We start from the raw sequence: 23934 nt of genomic DNA, 5'->3' as shown, positions 1-23934 counted from the left end.
CAAGATTTTAATTTATTCTCTATTATTGAAATCACAGATTTTTCACAAGTGAAATTTTACTGTATTTCATACACACTGAAAACTACAGTAAGTACAGTATTAAAAAGCAGGAAAGATGTAAACCATTGCAAAGTCTTTGTAATATATTTCAAAATACCTATGCCACATCAGTCCTTTTTGATTCAAGAGGTTAATTCTTGATTATAAAATTTTTCATAAAATTCCAAGTCTTTTATGTTTAGGGATGGTTTTACAATCCTCAATGATTTTACAAAATGCTCGTGTTTTACGACAGTTGCTTCAAGTCCATTCTCTTGCAATGCCAACAAAGCAGCCTTTAAAAGAAAAACAAACAAACAAACAACTTGAAGTGCTTATCATGTTTTAAGTTGCAAAGAACTTATTGTAAGTATTCTAAAATATTTTACATAAAATCAAATTTTAGGTAAAGCATCTGAAAACAGCATTGTATAATTAATGGTTATTTAACAATAGATACACATCAAATAAGATTACTTAACTTTTCCATTCACTTTTTTGTCTGAATTAGACAATATATCCTTGATCACTTACAGTTTTGGATTTTCTTCCTAGTCTTCTCTCTTAAATAACTTATCTCAAATACTTACGGATTTCTCTTCAGTTTTTTTTCTCTCTAGCCTTGACAGTACATGCTAATTTCAGCTAAAAATGCTGCAATTGCTTGTGGTCCACAGAATACAATTCATCTAGATGTGAGCTTGGATTAGAAAGGGCCATGTGAAACAAAGGGTAATACAGTTCCTTAACTTCTAGTAAATTGTCACAGAAAGCCTTTATTCTTATTTGGCTTTTTTATTTAAAGAATTAACCCTTGTTCAGTTCTTCTGTTTTACTCATTTGCTTTATATTTTCATTACCAACTGTGAAAGAATCTGTACTACAGATGGCTTGGTAACATCTATGAGTTAGCTCTCTTTTTTCATTGAAAGGTGTCATTTACAGTTTATTTCACAGATTAACCATGAGTATTTCTTACCTCCTTGCAGAGATTCTCAATATCAGCTCCAGAGAAGAGGTCTGTTAGGACTGCCACATCTTGTAATGCCACATCAGTATCTAATGGAATTTTTTCTGTGCAGATTTTCAAGATGGAAAGCCTTCCCTGTAAGTTGGTGCATATTATACAAGAAAACAAAAAACCCCAAACAAACCAATAATTAATCCCTCTCCAAAGCAGTTTCAAATTTGAAATTAGAACTAAGGAGAATCCAGAAGAGTACCAAAACTACGTGTTTTTGGTGGAAGAGTGAATAAAATGCTATTAATGCAGATAACCATAAGAGAAAGTATCATCTCATATTAAAGTCCGTTATTCACAGTTACTCATTACTTCATGAAAACACAGTATTTTAGACTGAAGAGTCTGTATTTGGCCTGCTTTGGGTCAACTCTTTTTTTTTTGGGGAAGCTCAGGACAAGCAGCTACACTACCCTTGGGAACAGGGCACAAGAATGATTTGAAGCAAGGACAGACAACTTGTTATGGTACTTCCTAAACTACAGCTTGATTTTGTAAACACAGAATTGTTCCAGATTTTGTCTATTTTCTATATGCAGTAGTATAACTACAAACACCAGTTAAAATGTTACTGTTGTTTAAATTACAAATGTAATTATTCCTTTTTAAACTTCTTCATTGTACCTTGACTTTGGTGACCGATCTTCAGTGAATCATCTATCGATTGTTAAATTTATTATAGGCATATGCCCCTTTGCTCTTATATTACGCTGGCAATTAATATCTCTCCATTTAAAGCCATGTATGGATTTGTAATACATCACCTTCAGATCTGGAGGTGGAATATAGATCACCTTGTCCAGCCTTCCAGGACGCAGTAAGGCATCATCCAACATATCTGGTCTATTTGTTGCAGCAACTACCATGAAATCTTTGTTCAAAGTTTCCTGAAACTCTAGCTGAGTAAGAGATGATAAAGAAATTAGTGCAACATGGTCAAGATAGATATTAGCTAAAGACATTAGTTAACTACTAATGAGAAAAGAGGAAGGGCAAAAAGGTGATGTTACATGTAGTTATTTTCCTTTCAATATTAATATTTTATTTTTCTTGAGGTAAAAAATGCCTTGGTGCAGGCCAGATTAGATGACAAGGAAGAAATATAGTCAGTATCTGCCTTGACAATAAATCAGACTTTTCTTTGGCCAGATTATAACAAAGACCTTTTACATAAAAAAATTCAGTATCCTACAATTCTGAAGCTGTTTTCAATTTTCCCCAGAAGTATCATAATATGAAGACAGAAATTTAAATACATAAAACCTAAATATTGCGTGTTGTGAACAATTCACCAAAGAGTCCACCTGCAACTTTTTGTTTAAATAAGTAACTGATCATAACTGTACTGGTTTTGTATAAGGTATGTATGAGAAAGCACTGCAAATGAAGTAGGGGAAATGCTTGTAAGAAGTAAGTTCAGGAAGGAACCTGTATAATAGTAAAAATAGCACAATTAGCCTAAAAAAGTTACCTTAGTGTCAAGCAAGAGGATTTTTGTGTGTGCTGGTTTTGGCTGGGATAGAGTTAATTTTCTTCACAGTAGCTGGTACGGGGCTGTGTTTTGGATTTGTGCTGGAAACAGTGTTGATAACCCAGGGATGTTTCCGTTATTGCTGAGCAGTGCTGACACAGAGTCAAGGGCTTTTCTGCCTCTCACCCCACCCCACCAGCGAGCAGGCTGGGGGGGGGGGGGGGCCCACAAGAATTTGGGAGGGGACACGGCCGGGACAGCTGACCCCAACTGACCCAAGGGATATTCCACACCATATGACGTCATGCTCAGCATAGAAAGCTGGGGGAAGAAGGAAGGGGGGGACGTTTGGAGCGACGGCATTTGTCTTCCGAAGTCACCGTTATGCATGATGGAGCCCTGCTTTCCTGGGGATGGCTGAACACCTGCCTGCCCATGGGAAGGAGTGAAGGAATTCCTTGTTTTGCTTTGCTTGCGTGTGCGGCTTTTGCTTTACCGCTGTTAAACTGTCTTTATCTCAGTCCATGAGTTTTCTCACTTTTACCCTTCTGATTCTCTCCCCCATCCCACCGGGGGGGTGGGGAGTGAGGGAGTGGCTGTGTGGGGCTTAGTTGCCGGCTGGGGTTAAACCACGACATTGTGACAGAAGATGAACACCAACTAGTACTGCTCATTAGCCTGTGTGGGTATTTCGTTCAAACAAACTAAGTCTCATTGAGGAACAGCGTATGCAAAAATAGTTAGCAGCCTATATATGGTATTTTCTAAAAACTAGAAAGTTATGACATTTTTGGCACAACTGGACAGCATTTATCATTCTTCCTATATAGAAAAGGGAACATAGATACCTTTCTTTCCTCGTCACTTTGTTCTTGACATTGACCCTCAAGCTGTAGCTTGCTTCCTCTTCTTTCTGTGACTTTCAGCCCAATACCATCCAACTCATTGAGAAGAACAGAAAGAATGCGCTCCGAGACACCATGGCCAGTTTTGCAGTGTGACCGAGATCCCAAGATAGAATCAATCTCATCTAGGAATATTATTGCTGGAGTATTTGCTCTTGCTTGGCGAAAAATCTTTTTTTTTTTTTAATATTAAAGTAAAACGTTAATGCATCTATTCGATCAGGTAAGGTGAAAACACCTATTTGCATATACTCTGTACTTTACTTAACTTTAAAGATACATTCATAAAGACTCACAAGACCTGTTCTGGCTTACATTTATTATAGGCAAATTCTGCTCCTTATTTAAATTCTTAAGTGAGCTGAAAATACAAGGGTAGAAATACTTTCAAAGTTTAAAACTGGTATCATTTTAGCGCTAGATTCTCAGTTTATATAAATGTGAATCTGTAAGCCATTTCTATTTAATAACCAGATGAGAGCTTTAACTATCGTCTTTTCAATAAGAAAATTTAGGCCTAACTAATACTTTACAAAAATCAAGTAAAAACAAACTATAGACCTTACACAAATTAAAAACCGTACCTGAGACAAAATCTTCTCTGAATCCCCAACATAAGGTGAGAAAAGGTCAGCACCACTTACAGAGAGAAAGGAACAGTGACAACTTGTGGCCACAGCCTTCACCAGTGTGGTTTTGGCACACCCTGATGGCCCATAGAGGAGAATACCCTTTGGATGAGACAGGCCCATCCGAGCAAACGCCTGAGGAAATTTCATAGGCCACTCAATGCTCTGTCAATACATAAAAAAGGGATGAAATTCTTAGCAATGAAACTAGAGGTCATAGGCAATCAATAAAATTGCTGAGCACATTATTTCCTCTCCTTGGTACAAACATTAATTTGAAATCAGAGAATACTAATTTGGTCTTCCTTCATATAATGCCCCCCTTCTTAACGTTTCCTCTCAAACAGAACAGAAGGCAATCCTTGAGAAAGGATATGCAAGAGCCATCTCTGGCCACAAATTCAGGAACAGACAAATTATCTGGCTGCAAATGAAGTGTTTTTCAGCTACTGGAAAACATGCTAATTATCCCATGATATTATGCTTGGTGGTGATATCTTTGACTGGAAGATTTCTAACTCACAAACATTGTAATAACTTAATGTAGCATTAAAACAATGTTTAAAATACAAGTTATAATCAGGTGATTTGCAAGAGAATTCATTTCTATAATGTAGCATACAGAATACCTCGGAGGACGTGGTTATTAGAAACTAGCTGTTTACCTAAATGTATTTTATACGTTACCTGTTTTAACTTTAATTTCACATCTTCGAGACCACCAATTTGCTCCCAAGTAACAGGTTTACACTCTGTTAGTCCAATCGCACTTCGAAAAGAGGATGGTTGAATTTTTTTAAAAGCTTCTTGGAAATCTGCAATGTTAATCACCATTTCAGCTGAGTCCTGGAGAAACCCAGATAAAGCATATTAACAGTATTTTTACATAACAACTTATAATGCTGCATTAATATGCCAAACATTTCACAAAAGACCAAGTGCAACTAATAAAGAAGCCAATTCCTGCCCTAACAAGCTTAAGCACTACAGACACAAAGATGTAACACAAAGTAGAATATAATCTCTTTAATGGCAAGTTTTTATACAGGAAAAAACAATTTTAGAAGAAATTAATGTTTTAGAGAATACTATTGTTCTTCCCTAAATTATTCCATTCCATCCTTCCCATTACACAGTGATCTGCAAAATTAAATGGTTGCTAGTTTCAGGGTTACTACGCACCAATTCCTCGATTCTCTTGAATACAGATAAAAACGTTCTAACATCCATTTTTACCACATACTGGAGAAAGTAGGCTAGAAAATACCATTATTAAACTACAGATGCAGTAACAGAACTAAGATGCATTTTACAAAGGAGCTTGCAGTTCTCAAGGCAAATAGGCCATCTAATTATTCATTATTTTCATTTGTCCATCTATTTCTTTCTGGGATACCAGGCTCAAATTATTTTGTTTATTATTTTCAATATTTGTAAGGTATCTGGAGGAGATGGACGTTGTAGAAATACAATGTTCGCTTCCTTCTACCCCCGAGTGAAGGCAGAGGGTTCTACCATTCTCTGTAGATGCTCTGACTCTGGAAATGTTGCAGATCTGGCTTTAAACTTCTGCTCAGCCATTCCAGATGAAAAACTACAGCAAAGATATACCTCACAATTCTTGTAAAAGTCAGGATAGATAGAAAGAATATTAAGAAATAGCAATTCTCTAATTCCATATCTAAAATATCTAAGAAGTTAAACACTGGGCAGTTTTATACTTTGTGTCTATAAGAACGTTATACCCAGCCATACAACCCAAATGATAATAGTTATTATCACTAGCAGTTATATATTTATGTGTCAACCTAACTTTAATTTGCAGTTATTATTAAGAAACAGAATTCTAAATCACTGATAGCTTCAAAAGAGAGCTTTGGTGGACATGACAGTTTAGTTTGCCAAAAAAGACTAAAATCTCTGCTTTGCACAATCCTAAAAAGATAAGGATAAAAAAACCTTTCAAAGCTTTTCATCCAGAAAGGAGAAAACAGTCTTTTCAGGTGAGAACTGAAAGGACTAGCAAAATAGCATTTTTACATTTATAACACACTTTGTGTTTTTAATTTGTGAGTTCTTCAACTTGTTGAGCTTTTCAAGTAAAGCCAAGTATTAATGAGGAAAGGGAGGTATATATTATTAATTACATTCTTCTTGACTAATTTGCAACCATACCAAAGAGCTGTGGAACACAGCCTGCATAGCAGCTTCTCTGCAGAGTGCTGTAAGGTCAGCTCCAACATACCCAGCTGTCATTTCTGCCAGTTTAACCAAATCAACGTCTGTAGAAATGGGCATACTAGATGTAAGCAACTGCAGGATAGATCTTCTTTGCGTAAGTGTTGGTGTCCCAATAATCACCTAAACCAAAGATAATAAACAAAAAATTTAAGTAGATATTTTGCTATATTCCTCTTATTGTATAGACCTAGGCAAGCAAGTTTGTCTCTGCTTTATACTGCTTACTGAAGATTTATATGTACTTATACTGCAACTAAAGAATTTTACATTAAACTTTTTAGCAGCACTATACAACTGACAAATGCTTAAAATACTCTTCATTTACACTTACTTTCCAAGTGAACAGTGTTTGTATAAATAGTTGTTCATAAGACACTGTCAGCTAGTGTCCATCAAGTCCTATTTTAAGGTAATTTCAACATAAGACATAACACCAGAATAGTAATTTCCTTGCACCACAAGGGCTGAATTAGATTCATCCGAAAGAATCAATTAGATAAACATTCATACATTATTAAGAACCTGGTAAAATACTGCCATAAAATATATCTCAATAATCTATAAATCCTGGAAAATAATGAAAATTATAATTGTGAAAGCATTAAAGAACTTGACCAAACTCGATGACCCAGGAGTGCATTTAGCCAGCAAAATAAACAATAAAAGCAAAAGCATTGTGCGTTGCACAACTGCACGTTCTTTCTTCTTTTGACCGTTAGGTTAGAAGTTTTCTAGAGTAGACCTAGCCTCTGTTACTGAAATCTGAATAGAATTTTTGACACAGCAGGTTACTAGTTCTCTGTCACAATAAACTTTTAAGGAAAGATGCACAAGTCTTCAATCTGAGATTTAAATGAGAAAAATCTAAGTCTGTAATGCTAAGCATCTGTAAGCAAAACAAAGCCTTCAAGAACAGGTCCATGACTTTATCATGAAGAAGCATCCTCTTTCCTATTTTCAAGTACTTGGAGCTCTGTTTCCTGAGTAAAACGTGCTCCCTACCTTACCCAAGCTGCAGCAATCTAAAGAAAGAAACAAGACACACATCTCAAGTCTGTAGAATCCCACTATTAAACATGACTAGTAGACATTAAAAAAAAAAATTTACTTTATTAACTGTAATAAAATTCCTGCTTTCCCCTTTCCCTGCTCCACCTGAAAAAGGAAAGAAAAAAAGAGTGTATGAATAACAGGGTTTGCTTACCTCTCTGTCAAACCTGCCAGGTCTTCTCAGTGCAGGGTCTAAGGCATCAGGCCTGTTCGTTGCTGCCATAATGACCATCTTACCCTCACTACCGACACCATCCAGTAGCGTTAGCAACTGAGCAACAATACGATCTTCAGGAGTGTTGTTTGCACTTCCTCGCTTTGGGCATAAAGAGTCAACTTCATCAATAAAGAGAATGGTTGGGCCTTCATATGACATTTCTCTGCCCTTTTCAAAGACTCTTCGCAAATTCTCTTCACTTTCTCCTGGTCTTGAACCATAGAGGGCTGGGCCACTGATGCAGAACAGATACGCACCCACTTCTTTTGCTACTGCCTTTACCATAAGACTTTTCCCTACACCTGGGGGCCCTATTAATAGCACCCCATTAGGGACAGAAAGCCCCAGCTTCTTGAAAGTTTTTGGAAAGCGGAAAGGCAGATCAACCATTTCTTTCAAAGACTTTCCCACATCATCTAGTCCTGCAATTGAAGTTTTTGCAGCGTCTTCTGATAAATGCCTGTACCATTCCAAAGTGACCACTTCCTTAATTTTTATGCTTGTTTGGGGGGTTATCAGTCCGGCTTCATCCATCAAAGGGTCTACAGACAGTATTTCAATATACACCACAGGATTTTCGAGATACGGGGCAACAGTAACAACGTAATGAAGTGAAACATAAACATTTCTTAGCAGTTCTCTGATCGTCTCCTGCAACACTGCTCTGGGAGTCGACTTTTTCAGTGCAGAGCTCTTAAGGACCACTTTCACGGTCGCCTTTCTCAACTGGCGATACGCCAGAAGCTTCAGCTGGCCGACAGTCAGCGTGAGGCCCTTTAGGTCCCTTGCAGTTACACCCGCGGTTCTGCAGGTCAGATCAACCTGCAGGTACCCGTCTGCCAAATCGTGCCTGGGCCACGCCGTGCACAAACAGCAGCCGGTAGGCAGAGAGATCCTCAGCGGGGCGCCGATCCTGGCTCCCAGGAAGGAGAGGGTGGCAGGTCCTATCCTGCACCTCTGGGTGCCTTCGTCTCCCGGGTCCAGGAGGAGCAGCTTTAAGGCTGCCGCCTCCATCGCGGACTTGCGCGGCGCTCCCTCCGCGAGAGAGGGCAACAACCCCCCTCCTCTGCGCGGCTCCGTCCAGCTCCTTACTCACCCCGCCTCGCCCTCCCGCGGGCCTCACGCTCCGCCAGCGCCAGGCCTGCCGCGGCCGCCCGCCGCTCCTGCCCCCGCGGCCCACCGGCCGGGAAGGCGCAGCTCCCGCGCAACGGCCGCGCCGCGCTGACAGGCGGCCGCGGCGCCCCCCGCGCATGCGCCACGGCAGAGCACGCGCACTGAGAGGGAGCGCGCTCAGCGGGGCGGAACGCCGCCTTCCCTCACGCTCCCGCCTCAGACCGGCGCTGAGGGCGTTCCTTTGAGAAGGGCCGTCAAACCGCTGCCTGTGAGGTGGGTGCCACCTCCCAGTGCCAGGCTGCTTGGCTGCAAGCCCTCTCTCGGCTTCTTATACCCTCTTCCCACAGACGAAATGGATTGCCGCCCTCCCCTCCTCGTTGCCACTCGCCTTGTTCTCCACAGAGCTGATCTTGGCGGGGCTCGCCCGCCTCCCTCAGTTCGTCTTCTCAGCGCCTCCGGCTTGTCGGGTTGGCGCTTCTTAAAATAGGTTCCCAAAAGTTGGGCTTCCCCTTTCCTGCCCCCTGTCAGCGCTTCCCTTGACGCGGGGTAGCACCTTTTTCACCAGCAGTTGGGGCTGAGTCAACTATAGGTACTGGTCAAGAAAAACAGGTGGGGAGCCGCACATTTGACTTGAGAAGCTGCTAATACGAGTAATTAGGACAGATATTTATTCAACAACTGGTCAAACTGTGGTAGTATGTTGCTCTGACAAATGCTCAGTCAGCATTTAAGAAAAATTATGTAACTTTTTGGTCCACCACCTTCTTAAATTGTGCCATGAATTGTGCAGTACTTTTATAAAAACCTTCCAGGACATCTGTCAGCATTGTGGGATACAAGATAAAATCATGATCTATAAGATTTAGTATGTGCATAATTTTATTCTTGCAAGTAGCTTCATTGTAAGTAAAGTTACACATGTACTGTATACATACAGACTTCATTTGAGACCACACACGTACAAGAATTGGGATCTGGCATAACACACCACCAGTCAGATGTAGTTACATTCACAGAAAATGCAGAGAAGTTGGTTTATAGCACGACTACGAACTGTCCAGCGTGTATTTTGAAGGCCTCTGGAGGGGAAGGATAAGGAAATCTTTCTGACGCTGTCCTGCTTAATCACATTCCTTACTGAACCAAGGGCTGTACACAAAGTATTTTAGTAAGCCATACGAAAAAAAGCAGGCAGTGTTAACAGAGTCCAGCTAATCTTAAATGCTGAGTAGGAACTCAGAAAAAAGGTGTGGGGCTGAGCAGTGTGAAAACCAGCAAGCCTTCTCTTATGCCTAATTAAGTGCAAAAAGGCCTATGTTCTATTTCCTTTTAACTTATGACCAAATTTTCCCCTTTCAGTGTTTATTTTCTGTTCCTTTTCTCCTGGATATCTACTTAATGTTTCTTTTCATCGCACGTTTTTGTACTGCATATGTATGCAAATGCTTATATGGAATATGCAGACGTATTAGGTATTTAATGTGGGACAGACTAATGCCTGTCCAGAGAATGTACAGACAAAAGATTTTAAGGAGCTTTCAATCCAAGAAGGAGAATGTATTTTCAAGCCAATGTCTTATAAACACATTCTCTTGTTTTATTTCTTTCCCTCAAAGGTTCTCGTAAACATGAGTGCCCTCGAGTACATACTCAATTAAACAAAAAACATACTCTGTTTAAAATGGCAGATTTGTGTTTCAGAGTTCCAAACTGTAGTGGTAAGTAAGTGGTAGACCCTCTGCTTGGCTTTAAAAAGTTGTGTTTAGGAAAGAAGAGTGTGGAAAAGTGCATATTTGAAATGAGCTCTGTGGTTTATATTCATATATAGTTGTTCTTTGTGACAGACTTATTGTAACATCTGGAAAATCTGATTTCTTATGACAAGGAAAACACCTGCAAATCTAATCTTGAGTGACAAAGAATTCCAAATAATAGTTGTTTGAATTATTGATTTGAGCTTCTGTTGGCTTTACTGAGGACAAGTTTAGGTCTTCTTGCTGCTTTTTTTAATGACAAATGCATGGAAGATGTGCTTTGCAGTAATCCATCTATTTTTCCAATCTAAAATTTACTTTGATGCAGATTTGCATAAATATAATTGGATAAGTAGCACAGCATCAGTCGCTTTTCCTTCCTGCCTTCTGTTTATCATAGTTCTGTGATCAGTTTAGACAGTAAAAGAGGGGGTTTCACCCTTTATCAGCTTCATTATATAATTCCTGTCCTTCCTTTTAATAAGAAAAGCATAGTATGGCAATGGTGATGAGCTTGTTTGGTGTAGTACTATTTTTTTTTTCTTGGTGAGTTAGTTACCTGGCACTAAATCTTGATTTTGTGCATTGCACTGCCATGCAAATGCTTGTGTCAGTACAAAGAATGGCTTGAAATGGGCAGCTGGAAGAGGAGGGAGGGCTGTGACCTCTTTTGGTGGCAGTTCTAGCTTGTGTCATCACATTGATTGTGGAAATGCAGGTGATGGTTTAGGAGAAAAACAAGACAAAGCCATCAGGCTGCTTGGCAGGCATCTACCAGTAATAATTTCTGAAATATGAACGGAATACTTCTTGTTTCACAAAAATGTGAAACAGGATTGAAGTACTAATTCATGAAACACAGTAGTCTTACATAAGAATAGTTCATTTGACAGTGTTAATGCACACTGCTAATAGTCTTGGTTTTATTCTAGTTATCTATAAATTAGTTACTAAGTGTAAAACATACATATAACAATAACATGCTTGGTGTCCAACATAAAAACTGTGATATTGTTGCTTGATGTGCACATCTCAGTCAGAGAATTTTAACTTAAAACTTCTTCAATTTTTAGCTGTAGTATATTGTTGTAATACTGAATATTTTACTTTAAGACACTGATAGTTCAGTTCTTTTTAGTATAATGAAGTGGACCCCCAAAAACACTAATACGACTTTTTGAAAGTGTGCAGGATTGGCTTTTTTTGAGCAAACTGTGGGATCAAGACCGTATTTATATATTTTAATAGAAAATATCGCTGACTGACACTGCTCTGCTTTGGAATACATACCTTTTAATAGCCAGGCTCCTGAATAATTTACAGACCCCAAAATTAACAGTGAAAAAACAGCAAAAAGGTATTCCACCAAGAATCTAGTTTAAACTGTCAAAAAAATAAAAATAATGTTTTAAACAGTTTGCTTACCATTCACTAGATGGCAGCTGATCTTCAAGAATGGCTGTGTTTGTCTTTTCAGATCTGATAATTTGAAGGGAGTAGTCATCATTTCTTGGAGAAATCAAATATTGTCCAGCATTGTCTTCACTCCATTTCTAATATGAAACTGAAAAACCAGCACCATGAGTGTTCAGATAATTTTCAGCTTCATTACTGTTTCAGCTTTTTTATGTTGGGTTTGTCACTGTTTATTTCTGAGGAAGAAGGTTCCTTTATTCTTTGCTTTTGTATTTAGTGGGCCAGATTAACTTCCTTTTAAGGAGAATGTACAATACTCTAACAATATTCTAAAAAGAAAGAATAATATTTCTGTTTTTCTTTTGTATATATGTATTGTTTTTTTGTAGAATAGAATGGTGTTCAAAATTCCCAATTATTATAACTCGCAAAATAAAAATAATTGTGTCTTGTTACAATAATTCCCTGCATACAAAGTAGAGAAGATATTAAGCTGATTATAATTTTGGTAAGTTTGACTATGTCTAGTATCAGAACTGAAATTTTTATTTAAAACTGTCAAATTAACAGTCTTTAACGTAGTCTTTTTTAATGGTGAATGGATTTGAAAATGTGCTGTGATTGTCTATTAATCAAATAAAGATAGCTCAAAGTGAGTAGATGGCATATATGTACTTTAGGGCAGGATTTTAGTGTTTGTGGAGGTTCTGTGACTAAGTATAAATGCTGTATTATACTTACGCTAGATATCGCACATTTCAAACACCAGGCTCTGTTACAACAAAGCTTCATAGATAAATTGTAAAGATGTGCTTAGGAAAGGAGTGTAAAGAGCTTTTGTATGTCTGCATGTCTTTATGGGAGGGCCACCCTCAATGTGTTTACTTGATTTTCTAGTGAACATCCGGTCTTGTATCTTTACACGGAAAAAGTTCCCACTGCAGTTAGTAGGAATTTTGGATGTGCAAGGCCTGTGAGGTTAGGCCCTGCATTTCTCAAAGAAGAGTGCGGAATACCTCTGCCTGCTGCCAGAAAGGTATGGTGAAGTTACTGCACCTTAGATGACATTCATGCTGCATCTCTGCTGGAAGTTATTGCCGTCACTGCAGATGCATCAGAAAAAAATGTGTGCCTGCACCTGAAGTCTTCCAATAGAAACTCAGTTGTCTTAGCTTAAGTTGCCAAGGAAATGATTTTATGCTAAGACACTACATTTTCTTGGGAGTCACTTGAGGCCCAACTGCACATTGCATTCTCTTGACACTTCTTTGGGGTGGTAGCCTTTCCAAGAGGGGAAAAATGGACAGCAGCAGATAATTTATCCATTTGTCAATATTTGTCTTTAGCACCTTTTGATTACTGCTTAGAGATGCTTGGTTATCTGTTTCAGCATAATATATAATCCAGTGGTTCACTAGATCTTATTTTGGATATGGAATAGTGAGATCCTTGTGTGGCGTTCAACATAGGAATGAGAGCAGGCTGTGGAGAATTACAGAAGGACCATACAAGACTGAGGGACTTAGCAGTAAAACGGCAGATGAAATTCAGTATACATAAATGTGAACTGAAGGGAAGAGCGATCAAAGGGAAGGGTGACTTCTGTAGCATCGGGATAGATGATTCCATTAAAATGTCAGCTCGGTGCTTGATGTGCAAAAAGCAAATCAAATGTTAGCATTAACTGAAAAAGGAACAGAGAACAGAACAAACACCATCTTGGCCCCACTGTTTAAGTTTGTGGTTCACCTGTACATTAGATACTGTGTGTACTTCTGATCTCCTCTCCCCAAAAATCTGTATTAGAACTGGGAAAGGTTCAGAGAAGGCAACAAGAATGATCAAAAGTATGAAATGGCTTCAGTGCAAGGAATGACTAAAAGTAGGCTGTGTCTCCTCAACACAGAAAGAAAACTTTGAGGTGCCTATGGAAGAGATTTGCAAAATTGTAATTTGGATAGGAAATGCCTGTTTTAAGGGTCTCTTCCAATGCCAGAACAACTGATGCTACTCAGATCTGTGTTCAAAACAAAGAAAAAGAGGTAATCCATCACACCGTGGGTAGTAGATCTGTAGAACTTCACTGAAGGATGCTGTAGATGCAAAATTGTGTGTATGTGCAAGGGGAGACTGGACAAGTCCTTAGAAAAGGATGCTGTTCACGAGAGTTCTCAGGATTGAGGACGTCTGCGTGAGAAGAGAGCTCATAGAGGATTGCTGGAGAGCCACACTCCTGTTGGCATCAGAAACTTCTGCAAGCTGAAATCATTGGAAACTGGGAGTGTATGAGAGAAGAAGTGTCATGCATGCTTATTCTGACTGTCTATTTCTGACCACTGTTCTCAGTTTTTTCTTTTTAAAAGCACGTTCTTAAAACATCACATGCTTGTTTCTATAGAAATAATTTCTATAAAAATAATTGGTTTCAGGCATACAAGATATTAGGTACGTGTTTTGTATTCACATTTTCCCTCTTAGAAGATCCCACATAACAGTTATACAGGTCAGTGTATAGTTTATATAGAATTGTCTTGTGGCTTTCTAGGGATTTTCCTAGTGCTTTCTAGGAATTTTCCTAAACGCTTTCAAGGAATCCCCTCTGTGCTTTCTAGAAAGTCTTTCCAGAAGAAGAATTTCTAGGAATTCTCTCTGTGCTTTGTAGGAACATTCCTACATTCCAGAAGTCTACCCAGAACCATCTAAGGATTCTCCCCAAGCTGTCCAGGAATCCTTGCCATGCCTGCTTTGAAGAGCTGGTTGAGGAGGAGCAAAACTTAAAGTACTTGGGTATGAAGCTAGTTGTTCAGCAGATCTGTTTTCCCACCCAGAACTTAGCTTGAAAAATGTTTAACACTTTTTTTAGACTTCCTTTCCTCCATGCAACAGCTATGTATTGTACTTTTTCCTCTCTCTTCTTTCCTCTGGTTCAGATAGATAGGTTTTCTTTTTTTCCTTTTTCAGGTTTTATGATAGGTCATATTGCTTTCCTCAGAACAACTATATCTCTTCTTCACACAATCATGGAGTATTCATGTCAGACTCTCATTTAGACTGATTTTTAAGGCAGGACTGTATATATCATTGAGCCTTAACTTGAAAACTTCAGATAAGATTATGTAATTTAAAATTTTTATTGATAGAGGATCAGTAAAAGACATTGATCTGCAAATATTGTAATATAGTGATAGCACAAAGACTAAGCACTGAATCAGAAGGTAATTAAAGTAATTAAAAATGACTTGTATGTGAAACACCTGTATTACCCTAGCTAGCATCACCTGCACTCAGATTGTCATTTTTTCAGGTACTTGCTTTACTTAATCCACTAGTCAGTATACCTCTGCCTCCTGATAATTGGTTTTTATATCTGGGTTCAGTGCTGTAAGGAAAACAATCTTTTGTCCTTATTTGAAGTATTTTTATGAAATTTGAAATCCGTTTTCTTTGGAGACAGTAGAATTACATAAATACATTAGCAATGAATCCAGTTGTGTTAGCATGGGAAACAACCTTCTTTTAGGAAGGGAAGCTCAGTGGTTAATTATGTTAGAAAGACTTTGGTGGGTTTGTTTTTTGTTTCCTTTTGTTTCCTTTGTTTTTGTTCCTAAAACCTGTCAGGGCTCAGAGTGCCCTCACAGGCCTTAATTACCTGGGGCCTCCACCCACACCTCTGCCCATGAGCCCAGGAGCTCTATTTAAGCCCAGGCCTGGGCCTTTACTCTGTGATGGTCTGAGCTGTGTTGTAGGTGTGCCTGGTCTTGGAGCTAGCTGTGGTATAGCTATGAACCTTGTTGTCTGGGACTGACTTCCTGGCTTGCCTATGGGCCTGTTGTGTTGCCACAGGTTTGTCTGATGGCCTGGACTCCTGGTTATTGTTCCTGGGCTTATGCTGCTTGGGTACTGTGGGCTTGGGCTTAGGCTTGTGAGGCTGTCCCTTGCTAGCCTTGTTATCAAGTTTGGCTACTGGTTTCCTGTCCTTTACAGAGCTGCTGGTCCTTGCTCTTCTCTGGCAAGACCTTTTTCACAGCATTGCTGACATATCAATGGTATGTAGCGTGCATTGGAATTATTCTTTATGGATGTGGACTTTCTTGTTTGGGAACTGTCTCAGTTACCTGTAAGGTTTCATATTTTACTTGCTTGTTATCCAAGTTCTCAATAAACAGCTGTGAGTTGGTATGGGTGTCTGCAACTACATTAGAGTTCTTGAGTAGATACCCCATGCTATCATCTCTTGTTACTTATTGTTGCAGTGTCCTGTTTGTATACCTTTATTCAAGCTTTTAAGAATTTCTTGTATTTGTACGTACCATGAAAGCCAGATCATAAGTGATTTTTCTGCTGTCTTTACGTGGCTGAATTATATAAGTTATGGTAATGCACAATGGTATATGCTGGTCTCTTTTTTTTTTTTTTTTGTGAACTCTGACTTGCTTGGTGTAAAATTGTGTCTATGGTGCTGGTTAAGTCTTACTTAAACAATTGGAGACAAAGAATCACATGTTGTACTCCTAGACTAGGACTGTGGAAACAGTATACTTGAGCCTTCTGGATGCTTTGTACTATAGGTGTTTAATAATAACTGTACGCTGCAACACTGGCTTCTCACTCACTAGTCTCATGTTTGCTGATCACTGCTGACCTTGGGACAGCTGTTTTGTCTCTTGACTTATTCATTTAATATAAAAAAGTTTTTTCCAAATTTTAAGTTGATTCTTTAAGTCTGTCTTCTATTTTTTGTCAGATGTTGATAGCTTTAGAAGTAGAAGTGTAAATGGAAGCTCTTTATCTGAGGATGATCCTTTTGAAGAATAACCATGAGCAACATTCCCTTAAAACTGGCTGAAAATCTGAAGAAAACTACACATTATGTGTGGCAATATTGACCATTAATAATGAGACTAAACAAAGCTTAAAGAAAATCTAAAAGCTGTTACAAATTATTGTCATTCTGTCTTTTGTCAAAAGATACTTAGACGAAGACCTGCAATGCACACATATTTATTAAAATATGTATAATATGAAAAACTGTTCAGCAAAGAAAAACAGAATTGTGAAGAGGGAGATAGTTGACACAATACAGAGAGAATATGAGAAAAATAATCTAATACAATTATGAACATCAGTTAAACTTCATTTGGATTGCTAAAGGCTGGTTCCTATAACTATTCTTTATCATTTTCCCCTTTTTGTTCGCTTTGCTTCTACATAAATAGCCTGTGAAGCTTCTCATCTTTCACTCCTATAAGGAGCAGGGGTGTGAACTGTAAGTTATCACTTTGGTTTTTTCTTTCAACTATCTGAAGAAGTACTTAATTAGTAAGCAACAGTTTCATGAGATGAGCTGTTCTGAGCTTAACAGCTTTCCATTGCTGAAGGGGAGGCAGTTGTGTTCCCATCTGGGTTCTCCCATGGCTTCCTTTGGTCAGCCTCGATACTTGTCTAACTCCTTTGTCACTTGATTCAACGTGCTAAACTGACAAGAGTTTTTCCTTAACTTTCTGTTTTTCTTGTGTGTGTGGTGCTGGTGGTGAATTGGCTCACTAAAGAACAAGGTCAGTGCATGGGGGAAAGCTGGGAGGTGAGAAAAGCATAATTGCTTCTTTTGGTAGCAGTGAGCTGTTGGACTGGCTTTAGCTACTCACTGGATGGTACCTGAGAGCCTGAATGGGTATCTCTTCTTGCCCGTTTTTTTCATTCCTTCCCTTTTCCCTTCTAATAGCTCAATATTTTGAGTGAGGGAAAGCAAGTGGAACTGACTGTGTGCTGAGTAGGTGAATAACAGCTCCATTTTGTGGCAACTTGTGAAGTTTAAAGGTAACACATAAAAAAAATTTCCACTTTCTTATAGGAGAATATTAAATTCAAAATTGCAGCTCAGAAAAGATAAGCACAAATTGTGGGCTCCTCTATTCCAGATGTTTACTGCCCAATATTCTGTGTGTCTCTTTCCCTTTTCTCTTGTTCTAAAACTGTCCCAGGAACAGTCTTGTGAAAATCTGTACTTTTCATGGAATACTTTCAATTCAGTAAATGTGTTTTTGTAGCAATGCCTGACCAGGTCTATAGAAGATTTATGTAGAAGAAGCTTTTTGATCTGGGGTTTTATTTTGGACGCTTGTCTAATTGGTGAATGTATTTATTTAAACTGTAATATTAATAGTGAGTCTTGTTACCACATTTTCATTGCATACTTGGGAAAGGTAGCCTCTCCAGTACTACTTAGATATTATTTTTGTAGTGCTTGTTAGAGAAACAGCTTTGGACAGCAAGGGGGTGGTAGTTTCTGCTTAAAAGTAATTGGTTTAATTATCTCATTGAATGGAATGTAGAATATTTTATTCCATTTTTAAAATAAGGAAACACTCTAAACACTACTTGTGACTAAAGGTTATTATTACTATTTTTGGAGATGTACTGAAACTTGTGTGATTTCCCTAATGTCCTGTGTCCTTACAAAGCATGTTAATATTGCCATAGCAATCATTTAGTGTTCTATTTATGCTTTTATACAAATGTTTAGGAAGAGTACAAGAAACAAAACATTAATATAATCATTCTTCTCTTGGAAGGGAGTGTTATTGTATGGACTTAAGGGGCTTAATCAGAAGTTGCATCTAGATCATAATTTTGATTAAACCCTGGATGAAACTATTCTTTACAAATTAGCCAATTCTCTTTTTGAACTGCTTTATTGTACTTTCGGCTTCTACCAGTTCTGGAACTTGGGCAAGTTCTATGCTCATGTGTGTAACTGTTTTACTTTTTGAATTTGACTGCATGTGAAGTTCTACAAAATTGTTTCCATTACTCTTTAAAGTTGCCTGTTGCCAAATAATTAATTTCTAATAAACTTTAGCAAGGGTAAAACATCAATTTAATAGTATTAAAATGATGATTCCATGTCCAAACATCATAGGTCAGTTGAATTTATAGTTCCTAATATAGTCTGAAGTGCTTTTCAGAATGTATTTTATTGTCTGAAATTCTGAAAGAGAAGAATGGTGTTATATTCCATTACTTAGAAAATTTTCTAAGGGCTCTGTTTTTCACTTACACAGGTTATCAGGGTCTGCTTCTGTGAAAACTAACTCGATGCAATAATGCCTTGTAGAGAAGAAATTTTTAGGTAAGTTCTTTCCCATGAGTGGTTTCTGTACAGGGTGAACAAATACTGTGTTTCCAGTTTCAATTACTGGATGGTAAGCAGTTAATCTTATTGCTGATATATATTTGCAAAAATGGATAAGCTGGTTTCTTTTATAAAACAATATGCTGGCTGAAAATGCTAATGTAGATTCTTTTTGGTTTCACAGAAATATACTGCTGGAAAAAATATTTATTCTGACACTGCCTGGAAAGTCAGTTATAAATGACTTCCCTCATTCTTGTTTTGGTGGTTCATACAGGAACATATCAAAACATTTGTTAGAACGGTTCTAAATTGAATAAGATGAAACAGAACTTTCTTCATATGCTTTCCACTTTTTTCTTGTAAAAGGAGGACAAGACTTCTAGGAGAGGTAATACTATGATTTAGTCCTATAAATGTTTGTTTTCGTATTTAGTATACTTGGTCACGAGCATAGTTGATTAAAGGTAGTTACATTAATTCACAGCTCGCAGTAGCCTATTATTGAAAGAGTTGAAAATGAGAATTTATTAAGCTGGCATTGCTGCCATGTATACTTATCATGGAAATGAGGCCTCAGGTGCTCACTGCAGGAAGAGAATTAAGCATGCTGTTTAGAAAGAAATACAAAACAAACCCAAGCAGCCTAATTGTGGGAGGTATATGAGCACCTTCAACTTCCTGGACAACTGAGGTCTTGGCGTTACCTAAGAAATGCTGATTATTTTGGAAAACCTGACTTCAGCTTAGTACCAGTAATTTGATACAGATACTCCACATGCGGTGGTAAATCTTGAATTTTGTTAAACTATTGTGTTCTGAACTGAGTACAATGTATTTGCATTTTCTGCTATACCAATTGTCTTTCAGGCATCAAATACACTACAGTATTAATAAAAGTAATCTGTGTTCCTAAGAGGAACAAATGACAGTCAAAGTAGAAAGGGACCAAGACAGCCAAGAAAGGTCAGGAATCTTGGAATGAGTTCCACAAGGGTAGTATAAAGTAGGAAAGACAATATGAAGGGAAAAGCAGGAGTTCTTTGAACAAAAAGCTGTAATTGTCCTTACAGTGATGCATGTATTATTTATGGGAGTGTGAATGATTCTACAGATATTATCAGGTTGTTATATATCAGAATAACTGTGTATGTTTTATCCACACTTATGCACATCTCTTGTGCTTTAGCTGAAGAGAAGTCTTTGAAACTCTTCGGAGAGACAGTCGATCCAACTGCTGGTAGGAGCAATTGTCTTTGAGTAGTATAATAGTTTTACCCTCTGCCTTTGGGAGGAGTCTTGTGCCTTCAGCATTCCTCTTTCCTAAAACAAAGATCTTGGAACATAATCATGCCCAAATATCAACATTTTTCCCTTGTCATCATCCCTTAAAATTAGATGAATTATTCTAGGATTGTATGAATTTTCATTTCTGTGTCTGCATTTTTGCTTTGTTTTCAAGCTGTGTTATTTTCACTTACTGCTGTTAAAATTTTTAATGCTTCTGCAGTAAGTCATCTTTTCTACTTCCCACCCCAACCTTTGATTACTGAGGTCACTGATGTGAGTCTGTTAGGACTTACAGAGGAAGTGGGAATGATTTCAACACTGTCAGAAGCGTTCCATACCTCAGAAAGTATTACAATGCAAAATATTTCAGAGAATGAAATAGTCTTTTAAAACATACTGACTTTCAAATGCTGGCTGTTAAGTAATGTCATCCAAGTGTTGTAATGAAGGAAGACCATAGCAAGGATTTTAAGTAGCTGACTTCCTTAGCTTCTGCTAGGCCTGACTATGGAAGTTGGGAGATCCATTTTTTTGAACAAGATGAGGTTGAAGATTCTCACAGAAATAATGACTAAGTCATATTTCTAGATTTCTGGGTGTGATGTGAAGTTCAGTAGACTGGGCCTGAATGGAAAGTGGTTAAACTATTGCTCATGCTGCTCCATCTTTAATGTCTGTTTCCATTTGTGCTTTTAGTACTTGCATCCAGCTGTATAGGTGGATGGATATATGCTGAAATTTTCCTTGATGAGAAGTATTTGCTTTTTCACATGAAAGTCAGATACCAAGTAGCAATAATTTGAATCTTTGTCATTTGCTTTTCCTACTGAAGTTGGCATAATCTGTGCTGGCTATGTTTCCTTAGTGTTTCACATGGGCATTATTGCTGGTCCATCACAAAATACACTTGCTGTAAAAGCTTTAAAGCATGAGTATTGGCAGATGCTGAAATAATCAGTGACTTAATTCAACTATTGTGAGCTATATGAAGTGGTTCATTATAGTGATGATTCCCAGGTATTCACTGCCTGAGGTGCACAGATCCATTATTGTCCAAATACCAGAAGTGGTTTCAAGTCTAAGATACCAAACTAAATAATAACCGAAACCTCAGGATATTCTCTCTGTAGTTTTGATTTGATCCAAAGCAAGAGATCACTTGAAAAATTCAGCATTAGATCTTGAGATGTCCAAAGCTAGGATTTGAATACTGTTATGAAGTCATAACATCGTTGTCTTGTCTAATAGAATTCCTCCTATTGAAAAATAAACCAATGTTCTCAATAGTTATAAACTTGGTATGGTTTTTCTTGTTTTAAAAATCCTTTGTATGGGCTCCAAGGGACTGAATCTCTGGCTGGGATATTATCTACAAAACAAGTTAAACTGAAAACTGAAAATCATGGTTTACAACTTTCCTACTGTTTAATGTCCCACTCTGGGGACATGATGCAGCATGTTCAAACAGTTATATAATCTCTTTGGTTGATATTTCAGAGAACATTGTTTTATGAAATGTTATGTTATTGTTTTATGTGTTGTTCAAACAGGGCACTGCAGAAAAATGATGAACCAGGTGAGATAAGTAAAGTCTATATACTTGCACTTCAAAAAATTGATTTGAATTGTCAGTCTGTTAATGAAAATTGGTCATGTTTGATTTCTCAAGCTGTGTGCTACATTTGTCTTGAATGTTCTGTTCTGATAAAAGCATCTGTTGCTTGCTTGGGGATGTGACAACAGAAATCTCTTCAAACATTGTTGCATCTAGCAAAAATCAACTAGTATATATGAGCTTGGTTGCTTAGAAGCAGCCTGGTATCAGTACTGGTTTGGAAAAAGGGTAGAACTGTATTTAAAGGATGAACTGGCAGTACCAGAAGAAATAAAATTCCCAAATCTACAGTAATTTTCTTTGCTAAAATTACCCTGTGAAAACTGAGAGGGCTAGGCAGATGCTTGTCAATGACAGGACAGCTTAAACCCTGTTATGGAAAAAAAGTCCAGATGCACTGGTCTGTTTTTCAAAATATAGCTATTAGCTAGACTTGTACATTACTTCTAGTTAAAATTGAGTGTTGCTTAGATGCACTTACAAAGAACAGAGTTATTTTTCTGAATGCAGAAGGAGTCTAAGATCTAGAGATGGCGTTCATAGCACCTATGCTTGGTATATAAGGGACAGAGCTTTTGGGTTTTTGAGGCCACACAAAGAATTCTTACTACTTAGTGATATCCCTCAAGAAACCTGGTAAACCATGTCTAATAGCAATCATTTGATTTCATGAGCAGCCTACTCTTGCCTTGATTTTAGGGTAGGGACAGGTACTTCAGCATCTTTTATTGTAACCTTAACTGAAAGGTAGCAGTGGGTGGGCCTCAGCCAAACCTAGTCCAGTCTAATCTAGGTTCAGCATAACCTTTCATTACCTTTCACAGTGAGTTAATGTCACCACGGTATTGTGAATAAAATGACATCTTTTTCTTTTAAAATGGCATTCTCTTCTCTGCATCCATAGTGCTCTAGTTCTGACAGCTGCAGGTATACAGTACGGTGTACAGCACATTAAAAGAAAGCATCTTGTTTATTCACATTATGTTGCCTTAAGGTGATAATTCAAACTGTTCCTTTGAAACAATATCTATGGCATAAAATAGTCTTTTCAAACTTAAAATAGTGGCATTACATATAATAAGACTATTATATCATCTGATATAATGTTCTTAGTTATTATTGAATTTCTAGGTATTGCATCAGTAGTAGATGTAACCAGATACCTAAGTGCATAATTTAGCAATGGCTGATACCCTTTAGAAGAGTATCGAGTCTGCCAGGTCCCCAATACTTGGGTATGTTGCTTAAAACTAGTTTCCTGTTTCTTTAGCTAGTGCTGTGGAAGCTGAATTGAATTTCATAGCTACCAAATAATGGAAACAGGTGTTTAAGTTTGTAAATCAACATCACTGGGTATAAGAAAGTATTTAAGGCTTTGGGAATAACCTGAAACTTGTCTGTATGTTCCTCTGGCCTTTGAGAGAGCAAATTTGAACTGAGACAGACATTTCTAAGAATAAAGGACCTACTGCCTGCATTAATAATTTAGAGAAGTTGATGTCTGTAGGGGATCAAGAATGCAATTACCTTGAATTTACATCAGCTTTCAGGTGTTACCAAGGCCACCCCTGTTCTTTTGTAAGTACTGTAGCTGTGTCTTATTTTGAAAAATTGCTGCCAGGATCTTTTTCCTAATAAAGGAGTGCTCTTTTTCTTTGATAACTTTTCCTGATGGAAGAATTATAAATTCATCCTGTCTATAATGAGATCAACTTAGTGCTATGATGCAGATGTCATAATTAGACTTTGATCTTAAGTTAAATAGCTTTTTCATTGAAGTAACTAAGCAACATTCTGCTGATAGCGTCTGTTTTGAGATCTTGCCTTGTGCTTTAAAGGTGCTTTAGGGAGTTAGCTAACTAAACCAGTACAGAAGATGATTTGATTCAGATACCTACTTTGTTATTTTGAAATTTCAGCCTAACTAGGTATTGAAGTAGGAATAGAGTTAGAACTAAAAAAGGGAAAGGCTAGAAGTATTTGCAATAGAAATACCTTTTCCTTCAAAGGTTTAGACCTCTGTCACTTCTTGTGCAATGAA

The 23934-nt window shown here is 37.8% G+C and overlaps 1 protein-coding gene across 1 annotated transcript; it reads right to left on the bottom strand.

Moving 5' to 3' along the window:
• AFG2B (AAA ATPase AFG2B) lies at window positions 1–8735 on the bottom strand. Its single transcript, XM_076347822.1, has 8 exons — window positions 7511–8735; window positions 6241–6426; window positions 4753–4911; window positions 4021–4230; window positions 3380–3607; window positions 1825–1959; window positions 1019–1144; window positions 1–335 (listed from the first exon to the last, which is right to left on the bottom strand). Exons 1-8 carry the CDS (start codon window positions 8585–8587, stop codon window positions 183–185), a joined length of 2274 nt encoding a protein of 757 aa, XP_076203937.1. The 5' UTR covers window positions 8588–8735; the 3' UTR covers window positions 1–182.
• Between the last annotated feature and the right edge of the window lie 15199 nt (window positions 8736–23934).

Source organism: Aptenodytes patagonicus, chromosome 10 (genome assembly GCF_965638725.1).
Source record: "Aptenodytes patagonicus chromosome 10, bAptPat1.pri.cur, whole genome shotgun sequence".
In the NCBI taxonomy this organism is placed as follows: Eukaryota; Metazoa; Chordata; class Aves; order Sphenisciformes; family Spheniscidae; genus Aptenodytes; species Aptenodytes patagonicus.
This window is presented reverse-complemented; position numbering and strand designations above follow the sequence as displayed.

Excerpts from the sequence above, each read along its gene's own strand:
- AFG2B (XM_076347822.1), bottom strand. The coding sequence starts at position 8,587 with ATGGAGGCGGCAGCCTTAAAGCTGCTCCTCCTGGACCCGGGAGACGAA. Across the intron at positions 1,145-1,824 it reads TTCCACCTCCAGATCTGAAG|GGAAGGCTTTCCATCTTGAA; the intron begins GTGATGTATTAC and ends ACCAACTTACAG. Across the intron at positions 336-1,018 it reads TTGAGAATCTCTGCAAGGAG|GCTGCTTTGTTGGCATTGCA; the intron begins GTAAGAAATACT and ends TTTCTTTTAAAG.